Source organism: Heterocephalus glaber, unplaced genomic scaffold (genome assembly GCF_053883595.1).
Source record: "Heterocephalus glaber isolate CG9 unplaced genomic scaffold, H.glaber_assembly_v1.0 deba00001497, whole genome shotgun sequence".
NCBI classification, from domain to species: domain Eukaryota; kingdom Metazoa; phylum Chordata; class Mammalia; order Rodentia; family Bathyergidae; genus Heterocephalus; species Heterocephalus glaber.
Window position 1 is genome coordinate 66,994,841 of NW_028258320.1, and position 20,890 is coordinate 67,015,730.

General features: G+C 37.4%; 1 protein-coding gene across 1 annotated transcript in view; it reads left to right on the top strand.

Annotated features, from left to right (window-relative positions):
- Positions 1–777: 777 nt before the first annotated feature.
- Pdzd8 (PDZ domain containing 8) overlaps positions 778–20,890 on the top strand; it is a 111,280-nt gene continuing 91,167 nt past the window's right edge. Inside the window, exon 1 of the mRNA XM_004838847.4 lies at positions 778–1,870. Within this exon, the coding sequence (XP_004838904.2) occupies positions 1,002–1,870 (869 nt within the window). The 5' untranslated portion in view covers positions 778–1,001. The remainder of the gene's footprint in view (positions 1,871–20,890) is intronic.

The following is a 20,890-nucleotide window of genomic DNA, read 5'->3' on the forward strand; positions in this document are numbered from 1 at the left end:
AACTTGTGTATGTCAGATATTTTGTCCCAGCAGTGAAGTGATGAACACTCCCTCCCGTTCTCCCTTACAAGCTTAGCAGTCCTAGAGTAGTGGCCAAGAGCTTAAGTTTTGTGCTAATTCATTTCATCCATCATACCCCTCCCAGCTCATTTAAACTTCTCATTTACATTTTGAATATCCGCTTTGTAGGGAAGTTAGTCCGTACTTTACACCCTTTGCCTGTGTCCCTCCTTCCCAGGGCCACCCTGCGCCGGCGGTCTTTGAGGCAGTCACGTCTCTTTGGTCGGCTTGGCAATGTCCCAACAGCCTGCTCAGGTCCTCTGCGCAGGGAAAGCCGCGGCCGCCGGCCCAGCTCTCAGGGAGGCTGAGAGGAAGAACCTCACTGCAGGAAGAAGAGGCTGCTGCAGAGGTAACAGCGGGGACCACGGCCAGCGCAGGGGGATGAGCGCGTCCGGAGATAACGGGCGGACTGCGCCAAGCCCTCTCGGCTGGACCTCCAGCGCTCCGACTCGGGCCTCAGTTATCGTCCAGGTCCCCCAGCACGGCTCCAAAAGTGACAGCCACGTGGATCCCCACGCGCGCGAGGCGGGGGATGGAAGGTTGGAGGGGTGCGGGGCTGGCAGAGCGCCCTAGAGGGTTAACCGGGGCCCGAGTCCGTGCCCGAGCGCCGGCTGCCGGGCGAAGCTGCCGGGAGCGAGCACGCGCTGACGTCCGCTTCGCTCGCCCAATGAGAGCAGGCCTGGAGGAGGCGCCGTTCCCGCCCTCTCCGCCCCCGCCGCCGCCACACAGGTTGCCCCCGGGAGCGTCTGAGGAGGCGCGGGCCGCCGCAGGCTCAGGCTGGGCAGCGCGCCGACCCGAGTCGCCGTTCGAGGCCCAGGCAGCCACTCACCCCGACCCCACCGCCTGATGTCCTCAAGATGGAGGCAGCGGGGGCGGCTGCGTAAAGAAAGCGGAGCTGTGGGCGCGGGGGCCCCGGCGGCCCGGGCGGCGGCAGTGGCGGGATGGGGCTGCTGCTCATGATCCTGGCATCGGCCGTGCTGGGCTCCTTCCTCACGCTCCTCGCCCAGTTCCTGCTGCTGTACCGCAGGCAGCCCGAGCCGCCGGACGAGGCAGCGCGCGCTGGCGACGGCTTCCGGTACATCAAGCCGGTGCCCGGCCTGTCCCTCAGGGAGTACCTCTATGGCGGCGGCGGGGCTGAGGAGTCCGCCGGAGGGTCGGCGGAGGGCGGCGCGACCCCGACCTCGGCTCCCGAGACCCCCGCCCCCCCGACGCGGGAGACCTGCTACTTCCTCAACGCCACCATCCTGTTCCTGTTCCGGGAGCTGCGGGACACCGCGCTGACCCGCCGCTGGGTCACCAAGAAGATCAAGGTGGAGTTCGAGGAGCTGCTGCAGACCAAGACGGCCGGGCGCCTGCTGGAGGGGCTGAGCCTGCGGGACGTGTTCCTGGGCGACACGGTGCCCTTCATCAAGACCATCCGCCTCGTCCGGCCCGTTGTGGCCTCGGCCACCGGGGAGCCCGACGGTCCGGAGGGAGAGACTCTGCCCGCCACCTGCCCGGAGGAGCTGGCCTTCGAGGCAGAGGTGGAGTACAACGGAGGCTTCCACCTGGCCATCGACGTGGACTTAGTCTTCGGCAAGTCTGCCTACCTGTTCGTCAAGCTGTCCCGAGTGGTGGGGAGGCTGCGCTTCGTCTTCACCCGCGTGCCCTTCACCCACTGGTTCTTCTCCTTCGTGGAGGACCCGCTGATTGACTTCGAGGTGCGCTCCCAGTTTGAAGGGCGGCCCATGCCCCAGCTCACCTCCATCATCGTCAACCAGCTCAAGAAAGTCATCAAGCGCAAGCACACCCTGCCCAGTTACAAGATCAGGTGAGAGGGAGGCCGGGCGATGGAGGGGGTCCACAGGGCCGGGGGCCCACCTGCTGGTAACTCAGGCCTGGGCGGCCCTGTGCTGGCCTTCGGTAGGAAGAGCAAGGGCTTATTTCTATCCCTAACCTTTGTTTCCTACCCTGGACAGAGCATTAGGTAAAGGAAGGCAAACAGTGGACACTTTTCTTTGCTTCCCGTCGGCACTGAGGTGAGCTAGAAACCTTTGCGTGTGCTCCTGGGCACTGAAGTGTGGTTACCTGGGTAGAATCGGCTCCTAAGAAGCATATTGATAACGGAAGGGAGGCCCCTCCTCATCCTCCGCAATCGCTTCTTCCGAGTCACTTCTGGGACTGTTAAGCTTGTCCTAGGTTGTGGTTGCTGCATGCAGGGTGGCAGCCGTGTCGCTGACTGCAGCCTCACCTGGGCCACGTTGAGAAATTGTTACTGGAGACAGTGGTGTGAAGAATGCCCTCATAGTCCGGGTCTGTGCTGTTTTGCCATAGCGGGCCCTTTTTTTAACGCTGGGGCAACTTTCGGGCCAGAGGTAATAGTAGTTATTGCAAAGCAGTACTTTTTGCAGCGAATTGGCCAGGCGTTGGGGCCTGCACATAGTATACTTTTCTGCACATTTTGAGTTGTCATCTGCCCCTTTTGATGTAGTTTCTGTAGCATAGATAACAGACTTTGTCCATCAAGCGTCTACTCTCTATGACTAAGTTTCTTACCCAGTACCTGAAGTCACCCTGCAGATGGTATTTAATGGCAAATAGTAATTTTAATTTTTTAATGCCCTCCTTCATCTGATGGCTTAATTTTACATATTTTTAATGTATGAGTTTTCTTTTATTATCAGAAGAAATAGAAAAGGAAGTTTTGTAGGGCTAGAGGCTTCATCCACCTTGGTCTGGGAAATCTTGTAGAATAGAAAGGGTTGTACATGATTGTTTCTTTTAAAACAGCTAAATTTTAAATTTCTCTTTCTATCTTCTTTTAATTTTGTGTAGCTCACAAAATGTTTGAGCCCTATGGATGTTATCCTTTACTATGTTTATGTCCGTCTTGTATTAGTCTTTTCGTGGACATTAAATATTTCTCAGTCACTACTTTTTACCACAATCTCAAGCAAGATAATCCAGAAAGATTGAGAATTTGGAATGAATAATCGATTTATATGTGTGCCAGATGTACCTTACTAAATATGTTTTCTTTAGGCTAACAGCAGAGTGACAGCTTAAAACTATTGAGCGGCAGGGGAACTAATATGACAATATTCCTATAGATTTCTAGAGGATGGTGAACTGGGTTTGCTTTATGGTTCTGTGATGTAGTGCATACTTTTTGAAATGTACTTTCTTAAGGCTCTAGAATATGAGTGACTAAATTATAAATTAATTCTTGTGTTTAAGAGGTGAGATGTTTATTTATAGCAGTGTATTGCTAAGAAAGTCATGAGAAAAAGTTGTTACAGATTTTAATAATCTACCCCAACTTCAATTCTGATGTTTTTCTGGGTAGCTTTCAAGTAATAAAATTTAACTAGGTTATTATTTGGGGGTTATTTTCAGAATAGTCAGTGGCAGTGAGGTTGCATATCATTTTGAGTTTTTCTTTTTAATGTAGACTTGGAATTCAGTTATATCTGAAAGATTTTATGAATTAGGATGCCATTGAGAAGTTTATACTTTGAATAAATCTGTAACATCACCATTTATTTAAAGTATGGCAAAATTGCTTTTCACTTACCATGTTGGAAGGGATTTTGAAGAACATGCAGCATGTTTGATTGTTGTATTGACTTCTAAATCTTAAGCATTAAAGGACGACCTCCAAAAATGTACACATCTGTGGTCTTTATATTAGAGGGCATCTCACTGGTCAGTCAGTAAAATACTGCACTGAACATGTCACTCAGCCTGCTAAATGCTTATCTCTAGGTAGGACTTTGATACTAAACAGAAATAGACTACCTCAGCCCTCATGGAGCTTAATGTCTAGTGAAAACTGAATTACTCTTAAGAAGATTTACACTATAGTAGGGTTGATGGAGTAGAAGTAACAAGGAAGCTGAATTTTGCTTAGTAAAAGAAAAACAGAAGTGTGGGAATGAAAAAACCTGTCTCAGGAAGTGACTTTTCTTGTCTGTGTAGCTGTTCTGCCAGAAGTGTTTTAAACTGGTGATTCAGTTTTCAGATAAGAGAATGAATTACAGCCAATCAAAGATATATCAGAATTCTCAGAATGAGAATTAAGATAGATGGTGTCCATTCCATTTTATAGATGGAGTGGAAGTCAGGTAGTTAAATAACTTGCTTAAAAGTCACACAGGTGTCAAGTGGTGAAACTCAGCTCTAATAAAGTCAGGCTGCCTTAAAAAAAAATTACACTGCATTGTTCGTAAGAGTTTTTTCTTAAATTGTTTCATCAATGTAATATGTGTAAGTGCCTGTAAAGCTGTTTTTCTTTTCTTAAATCAGAAATTTCGAGAGCATGCTTTTAAAGTTAAATCAGGTTAAATCTTTGAGTACTGCTCCACATAGAATTTTTTTTTAATCCAACAGATTTTGTTTCCACATAGAAGGTCTTGCAAGTTTATCCTAAACGGCCGTCTAATCTACTTAGTAGAGCTAAAGCAGTAAAGAAAATTGTATTGAATCTTGAGTCCTTTGGCACTTTGAAACATTACATAACAAATATATCTTACCAGTTAACATTGTTGTCACTACTTCTTCCTTTATTTTTCTTTTCATGTTGCTAAAGTGAAGTGGACTATCAGGGACTGCAGATTCCTGATATTTCAGGTAGAGATACTAAGTAACTTAAGTGGTTGCTTCTTAAAGACACTTAATTTTACACAGTTGAACACTGGGAAGCATTATCTTTTTTAAAAAAATGAATAAATAAATAATAAACAAAAATGGATATATGAAACATCTTTTTAAAAATTGTAATATGTAGAAAATGTTTGCTAATTTATTGAAGTTAGAAATTTGATTCAACCATCTGTTAATTGTTCTGTTTTTCTTAAAACATTTGCTTTAAAATAGTATGTCAAAGTATTTTTTAAAATCTACCCTCAAATTCATCTTCAAGGGAGAAAAAAATACCACTGATGTTCTTTTCTTATTTAATTTTTATTAGTACCTGTTTACAGTATGTAATGATTATGTTCATCGTGGGGAGTTGGTACATGTACATAACATTCTTTTTATGTCCTCTTCTCCCTTCCCTCCATCATTTGATCCTCTTCACATTTGCAAAAGATTATCTCCCTGTTTCCTACTATCTTTTATTTTTGCTTTTATTCATACATTGGGTTTCTCATATAAGAGAAACCAGAAGCTAGTGAAATTTGTGTGTGATTCATTTGACTTAACATGGTCTCAAGGTGCATCCATTTTCTTACGCATAACTCAAGTTTATCCTTCTTTATGTCAGAATAATACTCCATTGAGCGTAAATACCACATTTTCTTTATCCATTCATCTGTTGATGGATGTAGGCTGCTTCCAAGATTTATCTATTATGAGTTGTGCTGCCAAAAACATGGGTATGCATGTATCACTGCTATATGATTGATGTCTTGGGAAATACGTAGAAGGAGTATAACTGGGTCAAATGGAATTTCTTTCTTTTTTTTTGAAGCAGAACATTTATTGATATATTTGAGATATACATAATGATAAAATAACATTCAACATACGGAATTTGTACCTGTACATGTTATATCTTGCTTCTTTTTTTCCCCATTCCCCTCCCCTCCCTTCAACCCTTCTTCCCCTCCTTATTTACAAAAGCTTTGTTTCCCCTTTTTCCTTTTATTCACTTTGTTTTTCTTGTCCTTTCTTTCCTTTTCCCCTCCCTCCTACCTTGTTCCCCTTCTCCTTTGAACATCAAATGTAATTTCTAGTTTTAGTTTTTGAAACATCTCCATCTGATTTCCATAGTGGTCATATGAGTTTACATTCCCACCAATAACATAGAAGAGTTCTTTTTTCCTATAGCTTTGCTAGGATTTGTTATTATCTGATTTCGTGATGATAGCCATTCTTTATGGAGTAAGATGGAATCTCAGTGTTGTTTTACTTTGCATTTCTCTAATGGCTAGAAATGCTGAACTTTTAAACATGTATTTATTGGCAATTTATACTTGAAGTGTCTCTTCATTTTAGTTGCCTGTTTTTGATTGGGTCTTTTATTTTGGGGGATCCAATTTTTTAATATATTCTTCATATATAAGTTCTATATAATCTAGAGTTCTTTATATATTCTAGATATCAGTCCTCTGAGGAATAGCTGGCAGGTTTTTTTTTTTCCCATCCTGTAGGTTGCCTCTTCATTCTGTTGATTGTTTCCTTTGCTGTACAGGTTTTTAATTTGATTTGACCCCATTTGATGTTATTTCTTGTGCAGTGGGGGTTCTGTTCAGAAAGTCCCCACCTATGCCTGTGTCTTCAAGAGTTTTGCCTATTTTATCTTCCAGCAGATTACATGCTTTAGTTTTAATGTTTAGATCTTTGATCCATTTTGATTTTAGTTTAGTACATGGTGAGAGATAATGGGGCTAGCTTCACTCTTCTCCATGTGAATAGCCAGTTTTTCCAGCACCATTTGCTAAAGGGGCCATCTTTCCTCCAGTGTGTTTTTGGCTTCCTTGTCAAAGATCAGAAGGCTGAGAGTTCCTGGGGTTGTTTATGCATCCTCCTTTCTGTTCCACTCATCCACATGTCTGTTATTATGCCAATACTATGGTGTTTTTATGACTGTAGGTTTGTAATATAACTTGAAATCTAGTATTGTAATGCCTCCTCCTTTATTCTCGTTGCCCAAGTTTGCTTTTGCTATTCTGGACTCTTTATGTTCCATGTAAATTGTAGAATTGTTTTCTCTAGCTCTGTAAGAAATGCTTTGATTGGCTTGTGTTAAATCTATATATCAGTTTTAGAAGTATAGCCATTTTGACAATATTGGTTCTGCCTATCTAGGAACAGGGGATATCTTTCCATTTTCTGATGTTCTCTTCGATCTCCTTTTTTTAGAGTACTGTCATCACAGAGGCCTTTCATTTCTTTGGTTAATTACTAAGTATTTCATTTTTCTTGGTGCTATTGTGAATAGTATTGTTTTCCTAATTTCTTTCTTGGTGAGTTCATTATTGTACAGAAATGCCGTTGATTTTTGCATTGACTTTGTATCCTGCTGCATTTTTGAATTTGTTTATTTATTCTCGGCGTCTTGGTGGAATTTTTTAGGTCTTCTATGTAAAGGATCGTGTCATCTGCCAATAAGGATAATTTTACTTCTTTCCTATATGTATCCCTTTATTTTTTTTCTCTTGCCTGATTGCGCTGGCTAATGTTTCAAGTACTGTATTGAACAGGAGTGGTGATAGCAGACATTACTGTCTTGTTTCTAATTTTAGAGGAAAAGCCTTTTAGTATTTCCCCTTAGTATCTAGAGAGTTTGTCTTCAAAGTGAAATTTGAAGAATAATCTTCAAATGAGGGCTGGCTGTTTAGGGATTAGGAGTCATGCATATTAGATTCTTACTGATACTTCTGTTCCTGGAATATTCTTGCCCTGTAGCTAGCACTGGTTGGATACTGGAAGAGCACGTTCAGTTTCCAGGTACTTCTCACTTGACCTGTTCTGTTTTTGTGTTGACTCTTTAATTCCCAACAATAATAAATGGAAGATTTCATATGAACTGGTTTTCTGACTCTTGTTAGGAAAATAATGAAATATCTTGTAGTTTCACCTTTGTACAGTATTCTTCATAGCAACAAATGAATGGAAAGAACTGTATTAGCAGCTTTGGTGGTTAAAACTTGGTGTATAACCTCCCACAGGTAGTCTTCAGTTCCCACATAACTTGCCCGGTTTGACTGCTGTTACCTGCCTGGCCTAGAGTCATATGAATTTGAGACCTTGACTTGAGTAAATGGGGATACCTAATAGCTAGATAGGAAAGCATGGTCATTTTTACACCTATTCAACACTATATCTTTGAAGGCAATTTTATTGAGAAGTTTTATTTTTAAAAAGATGTTGTCTACATAATGGAGAATTTTTAAAAGTTATTCAGGTAGAAACAAAATCCCTTGAAATATTTCCGCTTCCACTTGATGGTAAATAGGTGTAGATCGTGGCTGCCTTTCACAAGTTTGGTAGATATTTTGGTTTAGTGGGATGATCATTAATTAACTATATAAGCACTTACTTCTTAACCTACTAAATGCATCTGTTTATTGACTCTAAATTTGAGTTTAAGGAATATGAAAGGCATCAGGGGAAAGCTTCACTTTATAGGTTTATTGGGTATCTGAACATGACTGTTTTTTCGTAACTGATTAATTTATCCTTTATGCCTGAAAAACATTTTGAAAAATATTTGTGCAAAAATTTCAAATATCTTTAGTGATTGGAGAGCAAGGAATATGACTGTCTTCATTAAGGGTGGGGGACAGGCTGTTAGCATCATTTTATTAATGTGTATGCCATTAATTTCAGAGAACTAAATTAGGTATAGCCTGGAAATCCTTATACTCTCTACCATGTAATTTGTACATAATTTATTTCTCCTTTGGTCTTCTGAGATGAGGAACAAAAAGTTTATTCTTAATATTAATTATAGCCTTTTATTTTATTTATTTTAGGTAAAGTTGGTTTTAAATAATCCTTGTCTTCTCCAAAGCTTTCAAAGTAAATTCACTGAAAGCTGACAATCATTTGTGAAGTTAATATATTGTATTTATTCACTCACTTGATTTTTTTTTTCTATTTATAGACAACTTTTGAAAGGTTGGAAAATACTTGGCTACCAAAATTCCCTAGTGATTATAATAATCATAATTTTCCTAATGTGAGTAGGAAATGTAACTAACCTTTGATACTTTGGGATACTGGAGCCATTGACGTTAGTGTATTATTCTAGCTATTGTGAAATAATGAAATAATGTAGCTACTTTTTAATCTTGTGTACTTTTTCTTGTACTACTGCCCAGAGACAATCTGTTTCTATATGTCTTATAAATAGAATTGCAAAATTATTTTCTTAGAGATGAATAATATAATCATTTAAAAGACATTGTTAGTAAGTGCTTACTCCAAATTATCAGTATGGTGGCCATGGTATGGGTGATAAAATTGTTATAAAGTAGTTCATGCTGCATGCTGCTTTATTTTCTAAGGAAAACAAAGAATAATTAAAGCCATAATGACTTTTGGATATACAGTGATTCCTTGGTTTGTGAACTTAATTCTTTTCATGATTCTGGTTGCAGAATTCATTCCAGCGTTCTAGTTGCAACCCAATCATGAAACAAATTCTGTGACCAGAATCATATTTTAAGATGTTAAGTTTTGTCAGAAAAATGAATGGGAGAAATCAGTATCTCTGCTAAGACCATCAACTGATTATTGTTGTATACAGTGTGTGGAGAAAAAAAACCCATATATTATATGGTTCAGTAGTATCTGTAGTTTTAGGCATCAATTGGGGGTCTTGGCATGCACCCCTCCCAGACAAGGGAAGAATACTGTACAATATATTGTGACCTTAGTTGCATTAGTAAACTTAAGTGTGCTTTACTTTGGTGCTAATTTTATTTCTTGCAAGTTGGATTTCCTGAAGCTGCATCAGATAATTGTGATTTAGTCTTTTAAAACAGTTTAGATGGAAAATAAAGTATTGATAAATCTTTGCTCTAGAAATTTGATTTATACATGGAGGGGACGGGAATAATTAGGAAGTTAGGTTCCAAGCAGTCAAAGTACAAGTGTATTGGCTATCCCATAGAGCCACAGTTTATTCCAGGAAATAGCCAAAGCAGATTATTATAAAGAAGATTGTTTTGGAGGAGTATGCTTGATCAAACATTTAATGTTAACTTACAGATATTATTCACAATCTATCAGATAAGCAGAGGTAATAAAATAAGTCGTTAAGTATGTGTATTGGAGGCACTGCATGGGCAGCCCACACCCTGGTGTCTTGCTTCTACGCGGAAGAGGTGGGCCTTTCATTTTTGCACATGTAGAAACTTGAGTCTTTAGAGGGGTTAGAGGGGATTGATGACTTTCTCAGAGTATCTTGCTCTTATGAGAGATAGTTGGGTCTTTTATTTTTACACAAGTAGAAACTTGAGTTTTTAGAGGGGTTAGAAGGGATTGATGACTTTCTCCAAGTCCTAAATAAAATAAAAGTTCTAGACTCTGAAAGCCTTTGGTGTATTATTCTGTAGAGAGAAACCATTTATTACTCTAAATCAGGTGACTGCAAACTAGATACTGTTAGGTCTACACATTAAGATTGATTTTTATGTTTTAAACTTTAAAGTTCTTTAAAAGAAAGGATGTGACAAACTATACCTGCAAATTCTAAAAAATTCGCTGTCCAGCCTTTTACAGAAAAGGTTCACAGATCCCTGCTTTTATCCCTTAAAAGGGGAAAAAAACCTTAAAACATGCTGACCCCCCCCCAAAAAAAACCCCGTTTTTAAATCCTTGTTAAAAAGAGAGCATATATGTATATACGTTTAAAGTACTTGACCATTTTTGAAGGTCCTTTTTGGAAAACCATGGTTAATTTCAGTAGAAAAATGCATAAACAATTTTTTAGGTAATTTTACAAAATTCATAGTCGCCTTGAAATCTGTGTAGGATTCTTAGATTTGAAACGTAAACCTAGAGGATACAACATTATTGCTTTGTTGCCATAAATATAACTAAAACTAATAACCGGCTAACATAAATATTAAATACTTTGTCAGGCTTAGGCATTTCTAAACAACCTGGATGCAGAGGTAACCCTCTCCCTGATTAATTGTAACATGTCTCTTCCTCTCTCCCCTCATCTTATCTCTTGGTGAGATTCCCTAAGGCAGGTTGAGGTACTCTGAAGCAATAGTTCCGTGAAAGTATCTGACATTTCAAGTTGAGTTCTTACCACTAAATACCTTGTTTAAAAGTTAGGTACTATACTGACCCAGCATTTCCATTTCTTCCCATCACATTCTCCATTTTTTCAAAACAGTACCACAAGGAAATAAATGCTACTAAATCACTCTTCCACCTCAGAGTCTTGGAACATGACTGATTTTTTTATTGGCATGGCATCAGAGAACACCAGACTTTACTAGAAAATCATAAAGCTAAGTACCTGGTCATTAGCAGACATTTTATAGAGTACTTATAAAATCCCTCTTGCCAAATTTCTAGTATTGACATAAAACTGCTACTTACTGTATTTGACTAGGAAAAAGTGAGGCGTGAATATTGTTTACCTTCTGATGTATAGAACTGCAGGTGATAAGAGAATGCTAGTACTGTGAAATTTTTTAATTCTTTTGGATTAAGGCTAAAGAGAAATATCTAGATTACCTCTTCAGTAGGTAGAGCTTTGGAGCAATGCAGACCTGATTTTCAAGTATCACTCAACACTGCCCCGAGCTAGAAACCTAGGACAAAAGACGTTAATGTTCCTTGTCTCGGTTTCCTTATTCATTCTAATTGTCACATGTGTGACAGATATTGAATAAATTTTCTTTCATAACTAACTGAATATATATTTGTTGATTACCCTATATTTGTCAAACATTTGAGATATAGCATATATTTTCTAGGTGAAACATTAAAGTTTTCCCCTTTCCAATGAAAAACTTATTTTAAAAATTCAAGTAGTTAGAAGATAAGTAATATCAAAGTGAAAATCTCCTGTAATACATTTTCTTAAAGAAAACTGTTAAATTTGGAAACTATTCTTCTATTTCTAAAAATTTTATTATAATTTGTTATTAATTTATAAGAACAAGGTGGCATACTCAGTTTTCCAGTTTTAGCATCTTCCCTTTTCCCCTCTTACTGCGTCTTGGGTTTTCTGAATGTACCTGCTTCACTTAACAGGAGCATGGTCTTAACACTGATCAATAGTACCATAAGTTACTCACTTCCTCGTTAAGGTTTTTCCCCTCTAAGCTTCTTAGTAATCTAATAATGGCACCATAATCATCCTTCTACCTCTTTTTTTTTTTTCGTACTGGGGATCAAACTCAGGACCTTGTGCTTGGGAAGCAGGCGCTGGAACCACTGAGCTAAATCGCCGGCCCCTATCTCTTTGAATAGATGCTGCAGGGGTTTTTTTTTAGGGGTTTTTTATTTTGTTTTTGCAGATGTTCAAATAGTATTGAGTAGTTAAAATACGTAAGTGAATAAAATACATTAAAATAAGTAAAACATCTACTCTCCATTTTAATTTTGTCCCCGATGTATCCAGTGTTAAATTTTAGGTCTACACCTAACTGTTCACACCAACATAAGCCTCTTATCCAGTATATTGAAGACCTGCCTAATTCCTCTATTCCCTTCTTTCCTTTCTTCTCATCCTCTGTCCTTTGTAATAAAATAGGAGTATAATATAAATATGATCCTGCAAATTGGTTTATGTGTAACATGGACATCTTTCCAGACAGTGTGTATGAATCCAGCTCATTCACTCTTTACTCTTGGACATGCTGTCTGTCTCTGACCTGTCTTCCATCTCTTTCTTCTCAGACTATTTATGCCTTCTAGGTATTCTTATACTCCCAGCATGTTCTACCATAGGGCCTTTGCTACTCCCTTTTCTGGAACAATTTTTCCACAGAAAATTAAAGGGTCACTCCATCACATTTCAAGTCGCTTAAATATCACCTTTCAACACTGAGTGAGTTAGCCCTTTAAATGATAATTTTTTTTCACAAACTTCATACTAAAGTATGATGTGTTTGTGTGTCTAGTGATAAACTTTCACAAAGGGAATTCGGCCATGTAACTGAAATGGTGTGATTTTGAATTCAGTCTTTAAAGAACATCTGTAGTTTTTTTGACTGCTTAAAAATAATGTATGGAATGTATATTTTTTTTCTTAAAGGGTGTAGTTGGAAACTGGCTAATAACATGTAACTCAGTTCCATCATACAATCAATATTGACAAGGAACCCGCCCTCCCTCATATAAGGATATATGTGTGCACACATATTTGCACTGTTAGCCTATTGAGGTCTCATGCAGTTCATGGTGACTTTGAGGTCTGTCCTGGTATCATGTGGGTACTGTCCTCTCATTTTCACACACGCAAAACCAAACACAAATGTGTTTGCAACCTTCTCTGACACCCTAGAAGCCTTAGTTTTTAAATTTCACATTCTTAGAAAAGTAAATATTGAGAAACTAGATTATACTTTCTCTGGACTGATATAGAATAACAATGAAGCTCGTTTCATTATTCTGGTGCATAATTGCCAATTTTTGTGAAATCAGAATGCTTAAGAACACATTTCTCTTTATTCTCTAATCAGCACATTGGGGTATTGATGCCCAGTAACTCTTCATGTATTATAACAAGAATGGAACTGATAATATGGTTAGTGGGGTCCTGTCCTGAAATATCTGGGCTCTGATTTGTCTAATTTTGATAAAGGAACTAGGAATTATCTCATTTCCCAGCATAATTAGTTCTTGTTGCTAATATACTTAAAAATGCTGTGATTAGCAGGGGAGTTTATTTTTTTATATTAAGTACCTATTACATTTACTTGGATTATTGGTAAGATGTACCAGTTAAACAGATGTTTGCGACCTGTTATGTTTAGAAATGGTATTTTTCCTAGTATCAACTCTGTTAAATACCTGTAGAATCAGCAATTATAAGTGACTCTTGTTTTTTGCTGGTAAATCTTAAGTACCAAAGAGATACCATTTCTGTTTCTGGCTAGATTTATTTATACTTTGACTTGGATCCTGTCCTTAGGTACAACTATGCTATGCAGCCATCAGTAGCTACTAAATAGTATATCTGGTGTTTGTGCTGTATGCTACCTTTTTTTTTCATTTTCACGCAATAGCTTTTTAAAAAATCATATTAGATTATACTTATGCTCATTACTAAGGATGATTATGGTTGGTGACTATGCAGTCCCGCTACCTTAGTCATTTGGTCATGCAGGTAAATAATTCAAAGCTTTTAGTTCTTTGCAACTTGCTGTGGCTGAGATAAGCCATTCTAATGTTTGTATGATAATTATTTAGTAACACACTGAAAATCTTGTTTTTTTGTGATTATTAAGTATAATGTTATTCTCTGTAAAATTTAGGGCAAATGATATCTGCCCTTCAGTATTTGGAAAGATTAGTTGTCAATGTTTATTTAACTGTTTGGATTTTAGTCAGGACCAGAATGGCAAACTCTTGACATGGAAATAATTTAACTAAATGTTTATAGCAAATTTTTCTTTTTGTTTACTGATAACTAGCATGGTAGGTAGTACAAATTTAATTTAGTTCAGATATTTTAATATTAATAAACTATGAAGAGAAAATTCTTGACAATCTGAGTGTAATAAAGCCCATAAATAGATCTAAATGATAGCATCTTTTTTAGTAAATTGTTTATGTAAAGTAACTGGCTAAATTTCCCAAAATATTTGAACTTTTTGGCCCCACAGGGTTCTAATAATCATGGCAGTCAACGAGTCAAGAATTTATCAAACTACACTTTAGTAATAATTGTTGGAGTTTAGGGAATATCTGTGCTTTGAAGGTTTCTCTTGAAAGTAACTTGGCCTGTTGCCCTGAAACAGTAGAAGTAAAAAATAAGGAATTTTTTCTATTTTTGTAATTAGCAGTAACTTGTTGGTTTAATGTGTCCTTGACCAAGTAATGCAACTTGTTATTTTTGCAACTAAATGAAATAAAAATCTAAAAATTTTAAAGTTCTAGAGAAAATAATTATGCAAACATGGGTGGCATTTTTCAGTCTTCACTTCCTGATAATTTCTGCAGGCTGAATCTTATCCTAGCATAGGTCTAATGTAGATTTCTCTCAGATATGCAGATACAAAGTGTTATCTTCATTTAATAAATTCCAACCTGAGTGAAATAATTATAAACATGTAGATATACATGTAATAATAAAATTATTTATACTTTAGAGGATGTCTTGCTTTTATTAGATTAGAGAAAAATTAGGAAAAAGCTGTATAGTTAGAACTTTAAAGTATTAACTTTCTCATTTGTCTTGTTCAGATCTTTCTCTTTTCCTCCATATCTGGAATGGAGTGGTCTATTTGATACATCTGACTGGCTTAGGAGACCAGACTTCTGTATTATCTACCTCAGGGTTCATGTCTTTCTGCAGTAGAGTATGGTAATTTTACTGTAAGGGTTTTTTTCCCCTTAATCCACAAGATTTCAATTTATTCAGTAAATGATTAATACCATTTTTGCCCAGGATACAATGAATGCAGAGAATTCATGCTAAAAGGAAATAAATCAAAGTCCTTTCAAAGATTTATTTTGCTTTTAATCTAGTGCTGAGAAACAATGAACTTAAAATAAGGTAGTAGTTTGTGACTTATGATTTTAAGAGGTTTGTCATGATTACGAGTTGTTACAGTCTAATTCAGTGCTTTTCAAAGCGTGGTTGGGGCACCCCTTTAGGTCTCCTAGACTTTTACCAAGGGGTCTACCAAGTCAGAACTGTTCAGTAACAATAAAATGTTATATGCCTTTCTCACTGTCGTTCTTTCACAAGTATAGGGTGTTTTTCAGAAGCTAAATATGTGATGACATCATCACCCTGACAGTTAATGGAATTTATTTATTCTTCTATTTGTACTAACTGCTATCATTTGATAATTATATGGTAAATATTTATATAATCAACAGGTCTTTGGGGTCATCAGTATAGTAATTTAAAAGAGTATATAGGGACTCTAAGAATAAAATGTTTAAGAACCACTAGTCTAGTCTGAGTTTATTTTTGCCGTATGTGAAGGAGCGACCTCTATTGCTTCACTTTCTCAGTCACCTTTAATAAATGTTAGTTACATATATTATTTTCAGTTGCTTTCTTCTATTACTTGTCCATCTTGGTATTGTAAGACACACAGGGTTGAGTGGATCTGCTGTTTTGACTGTACTATTTACTGTGTGGTCATGGACAAATCACTTGAGCTTCCTTAGCCTTAGTTTCCTCATAGGTAAAATTGTGGTACCATACATTGTTATGAGGAGTCATGAGGCTTAAGGATGTCTGTGAAAGTATTATATCACTTACAGAACTCCTAGAAATGTGTAAAGTGGTAGGTTTTATATTCTCTTATTCAAAGATATTTGTTGGGGAGAGGGTGCCGATAGGAATAAATGTTTGGATTTGCCCAGTTTTTAGCTTTGTAAAGGCTGAGAATTTTTATTTAATTAATCATAGACTATGGTAAAGGACTCTTATTTTGTGTTGAACATAAAAGAATATGAGATTTAGCAAATGCAGTCAGTCTCACCTGATACCTTATCTCTCCAGTGCATAGGATATCAATTAACACTGATTCACCTTTGAGTCACCAGCTGTTTGACTTCTTTCATGAGGGACCTGCACTCTCTATTGTCACTCTTTTGTTCAGCATATATGTAAAACCATTTAAGAAAATTGTGAGGCATTTTTAGATCTTAATTATTTTTTTACAGAATCAGGAACTTGAATAAAAGTGAGCATTATAAGAAAGAAAGATATATGAGTGAGGAGAATTTTTTTTAACTGTGTTATTCTTAGTCTTAGTTCCATAACTATTAGGAATACTTTTTTCTCTACAGAAATTAAAATAATTTTTCTCAAGTATAGACTTTTTTCGACAATAGAACATACCGAGGAATTCCATAAATAGAACAGTTCTCCAGGGCTGTTCTTATGTCAGTTTCTTAATGTATTCAATTTAAGCTTAGTTATAAAACTGTAACACAGAAGTTTAGAAAGGTGATACCTAAAATAGAAGGCATAGTGACTGTTGTTAATTTGCTTTCTTGCAATTGCAAGGAAAGTATCACAGAGGACACAGTTTAAAAAAAATAAATTCATACGAGGACTGAAATCGTGGCTATGTGGAAATCTGAAGCTAGAAGACAAATAGCCATGAGCTTAAACCTTGTCTGTGAATTCTGAGTCCTGAAATGGTAGTTCTTAGCAAAGGGAAGAAGCTTGTTGTCTGACATGCCTGTAGGAGTCCAGCCTTGTATAAAAAGAAAGTTTGACAGATAGAATATTTAGAGCACCTTATTGTGCCAAATGCCTTATGAGAAATTTCTCATCTTGTCTTTATAATAATTGTACAAAATAATTGCTATTACTATTTTCCTTCTACAGATGAAGAAACTGGGGCTCTCAAAGCTGAAGTAATTTGCACAAGGTCTCAACGCTAGTATTAGAGCCAAAATTCAGGACTAGGTTTTGACTCTCAACACCATTTTAAACTTCTTGTAAAAAAGAAGCAAAGAGATGAGGAAGAAATAACAGAAAATCTAAGAGAAGATAGAGAAAAGGCAAACATCAGGAATGATGGGTATAAAAATTGGGGTGGGGGCCAGGGATTTAGCTCAGTGGTTCTGCTGCCTGCCTTGCAAGCGCAAGGTCCCAAGTTCGATCCTGGTACCAAAAAAAAAAAAATGGGTGTGGAAGGCAGCAGTGTGATTAAGTGTCGAAAGCAGTGAAGAAGTGGTAGTGGAGACAAAAGAGAAAACTAAGATGACTTTATTGAGCATCTTCTTGGGCCAGGACAATACTATATGTTTTATATGTATAATACTTACTGCATCATCATAGTAATACCATAATAGTGATATGATAGTTTTTAAATAAATAGACATGGGTTTGAAAATGCTAAATGAGTTACTCAATTTGAAACCTAGGTCTTTGGGATTATAGAGATCATGCTTTTATATATATATCTCATGTAAGAAAACGGAACTTTTTATTGTGATTTTTTACTAGGAAAAATAATAGTACAATGAACTCTCATGTATCTGTCACCTAACTGTTGTCAGCCCATGGCTAATCCTGTTTTATTTCTGATCTCCCTCCCCCAAGCTTATGGATTATTTTGAGCATATCTCACATATTTTATCCATAAATACACATCTAAACACATCTAAAACAAATTTTAACAGTAATGCACAATTCATTAGATATCCAATAAGTGTTCAAATTTTTCAGATCCTGTAGGTTTTTTAACCACAGTTTTGTGTTAGAAACAATCACACAGTAATCAGTAATGTGTCCTGATTTTCCAGATATCATTTTAACTTAAGTATTATTATATGTTTTAACTTTTGTAAGTTATTTTAATACTTGAATGCATTCTTTTCTCTATAAACATTTTGCTGTTTTATTTGGATTTAGGTAGAAGAAAGTTTAAGTCTGTATGAAAGCTGTTTTGTAAGCTAAAATAATAGCATGTTAGAGTTGGTGGAGGAGGCTGAGGCAGGAGGATTCCAAGTTTGAGGCCATCCTGGGCAAGTTAATGAGATTGTGTCTCAAAAATATGATAAAAAGAGCTGGAGATGTAGCTTAGTGGTAGAGTGCTTGCATGAGGTTCTGGTTTCATTTCTCAGTGTGCGTGGGGAGGTGAGAGAGAGAAAGGCTATCTGGGTAGGTTATGTCCAATTTTCTCCTTCCTTTTTATTCCTTCTTGGTGCCCCCCCCAACCCTCTCCCAGAAAGATACCTGCCTTAGTAATTGATTAATAATAGAGTATATATTACTGTTACCACATTGGTCTAATTTAAATTTTGTGAATGATGTTAAGAACAAGAATAACATGGCTCCCAGCAAAAGCAGCTAACATTGGTAGTCTAGTGGGTTCAAACGAACACTGACCTGGGTATCATTTTAGGGTTTTGGGATACCTTTAATCTCTTTAAGTTTCTAATTTTCTCATCAGTAAGATCAAAGGGTTTAAATTATTAGATATATATGGAATTATCTTTCACATTTAATATTCTATGCAATAAATTAATATTTGGAAGTTTTTGTTTTCAAATGTTCATGATAATCTTCAAATTGTTTTTCTTTGAACTTGATTAGATGGATGATAAGAATATTTAACTTATTAAATGATGTTAAGATGGAAAATTATGTTAAATACTAGGCAGTTTCAAATTCAACACCATTATCTCTAAAAATAGAATTTACAGGAAATTCACTTAAAAAAAAAAAAGGAACAACCACAGAATGAGCTGGTTGGTAGAGTTCATTATTATAATGAATGAATAAGATCCACATCCTATCTTCTCTAAGACATAAAGGTTTTTATGGTCTTAGAAAAGATAAAAACATGCAATAATTAAATATTTGAAAATAGATCATAGTTGTTTTAATACAGCAGGCCAATGAAATCTTCATGCAGTTTCTTCTAGAAACTTTTGAAGATTTTCAGAAAAAAGTATTGTAGTATAATTAAAAGTTATGCTATTTTATCATTAAGTAGCTTTATTTCAATGGATATCCGTATGTTAAATGTCAATTAATATGCCCAGTGCTTTAATGCCAGGAACTGAAGCTGAACAATAATATTTATTTGGTAGCACGGTGCTAAATTGCTCATTATGTCATGCTATCCATATAACAGCGCTGTGAGGGAGGTGTAATTATTATACTCGTTTTGTATTTGGGGAAACTGAGGCTTAAAGTTTGCTCAAGATTATGTTTCAGGGAAATGACACAACAGGATTCCAAGCCAAGCTGTCTGGCTTCAGGCTCTGCTCTTAGCCACTGTTGCATACTGCCTATAATACATGCTTTTTTCTTAGGCAACTCACAATTTAGTTGAGTGGAGGAAGCCAGACAGGAAGAGATAGGAAGACAGAAATAGTCACATAAACAAGGTGATTGGTAGCACAGTAAAAGTGTTCATAAAGTGCTTTTAGAACACACATGAGGAAGCAATTACTACATGGCAAAAGAGGGGACAGGTTTCAGAGAAGAGGTGCCTTTAAAGAAGAACTTGAAGAGTGAGAAAGGGTTTACCATATGGGGCTAGGTATGGATCAGAGTGGTTACCAGGTATGTTTGTCAGGAACAGTTGTACACTGCACTAACCATGGTAAGTGTAGAGGAGCTTGGTGTTATGATTGTCTTTTTTGGTACCAGGGATTGAACTCAGGACCTTGCACTTGTGAGGCAGGTGGCGGCACCACTGAGCTAAATCCCCGGCCCTTGATTGTCTTTTTAATGTGATACCAGTAGACATACTTAAGTAAAATTAAAAATTTGAAATTTAGGTTTTTCTTTTTAATAATACAGAAAATGAGTGTTTTGAACCATTTCTACTTTGTTTTCTTTCTAGCTTATACATGAGTTTTGTGGTAGTATACCATTATTTGCATAATAATGTGTACTATAAAAGTTATGACTGAGATTTTGTAAATTATATTTTAAATGCAGGAGAGAAACTATTTTAAGGAGTACTCCCTTTGAAGCATAAATATTTTGAAAATGGTCACTATGATTTATGTAGTTTAAATTTGATTTAGGAGAAGTTAGAATATGCATGTGTTTGCTTGTTTTTAATGTGAGAGGGCAAAGACTGTCAGATCAAAAGGTAAATACCACAGGAGCCCCAATTGCCTATGTGTAGCTATTTGATCTACTCTCTTCCATAAGCAGGAAGTTTATATAACATACAGTTTTGTGTGTATTCCTGAGCTTGAACTGTATGTAGTCTTTTGAGTACTGTATCTGATTTTGATACATGTCTCCATTTCTAAGCAAACCTATTTGTTGAAGGGATGAGATGACATTTAAGCTGTTAAAGAACTTACACTTTAGACATTGGAAGATAGAATGGTAGGTTAGTACATTGTAAGTAGAAAAAAAATCATAGATGATTAGAATCAAGACACTGTAAAGTATCTTTAGGGATTCAGTGAGAGAGGTGATTTGAAAAGACTGCAGCCCAGGGCCGGGGATTTAGCTCAGTGGTGCTGCCACTTCACAAGCTCAAGTTCAATCCCCAGTACAAGAAGAAGAAGGAGAGGGAGAGGGAGAGGAGGAGGGGAGGGGGAGGGGGAGGGAGGGGGAGGGGGAGAGGGAGAGGAAGGAAGGAGGAAGAAGGAAGAAGGAAGAAAAAGAAACTGCAGCACAAAGTACTAATGAAGTATGTGTCTGTCATTTGCCAGGATTCTTCTGAGTGCCACAGATGTGTGAACTGTAAATCTT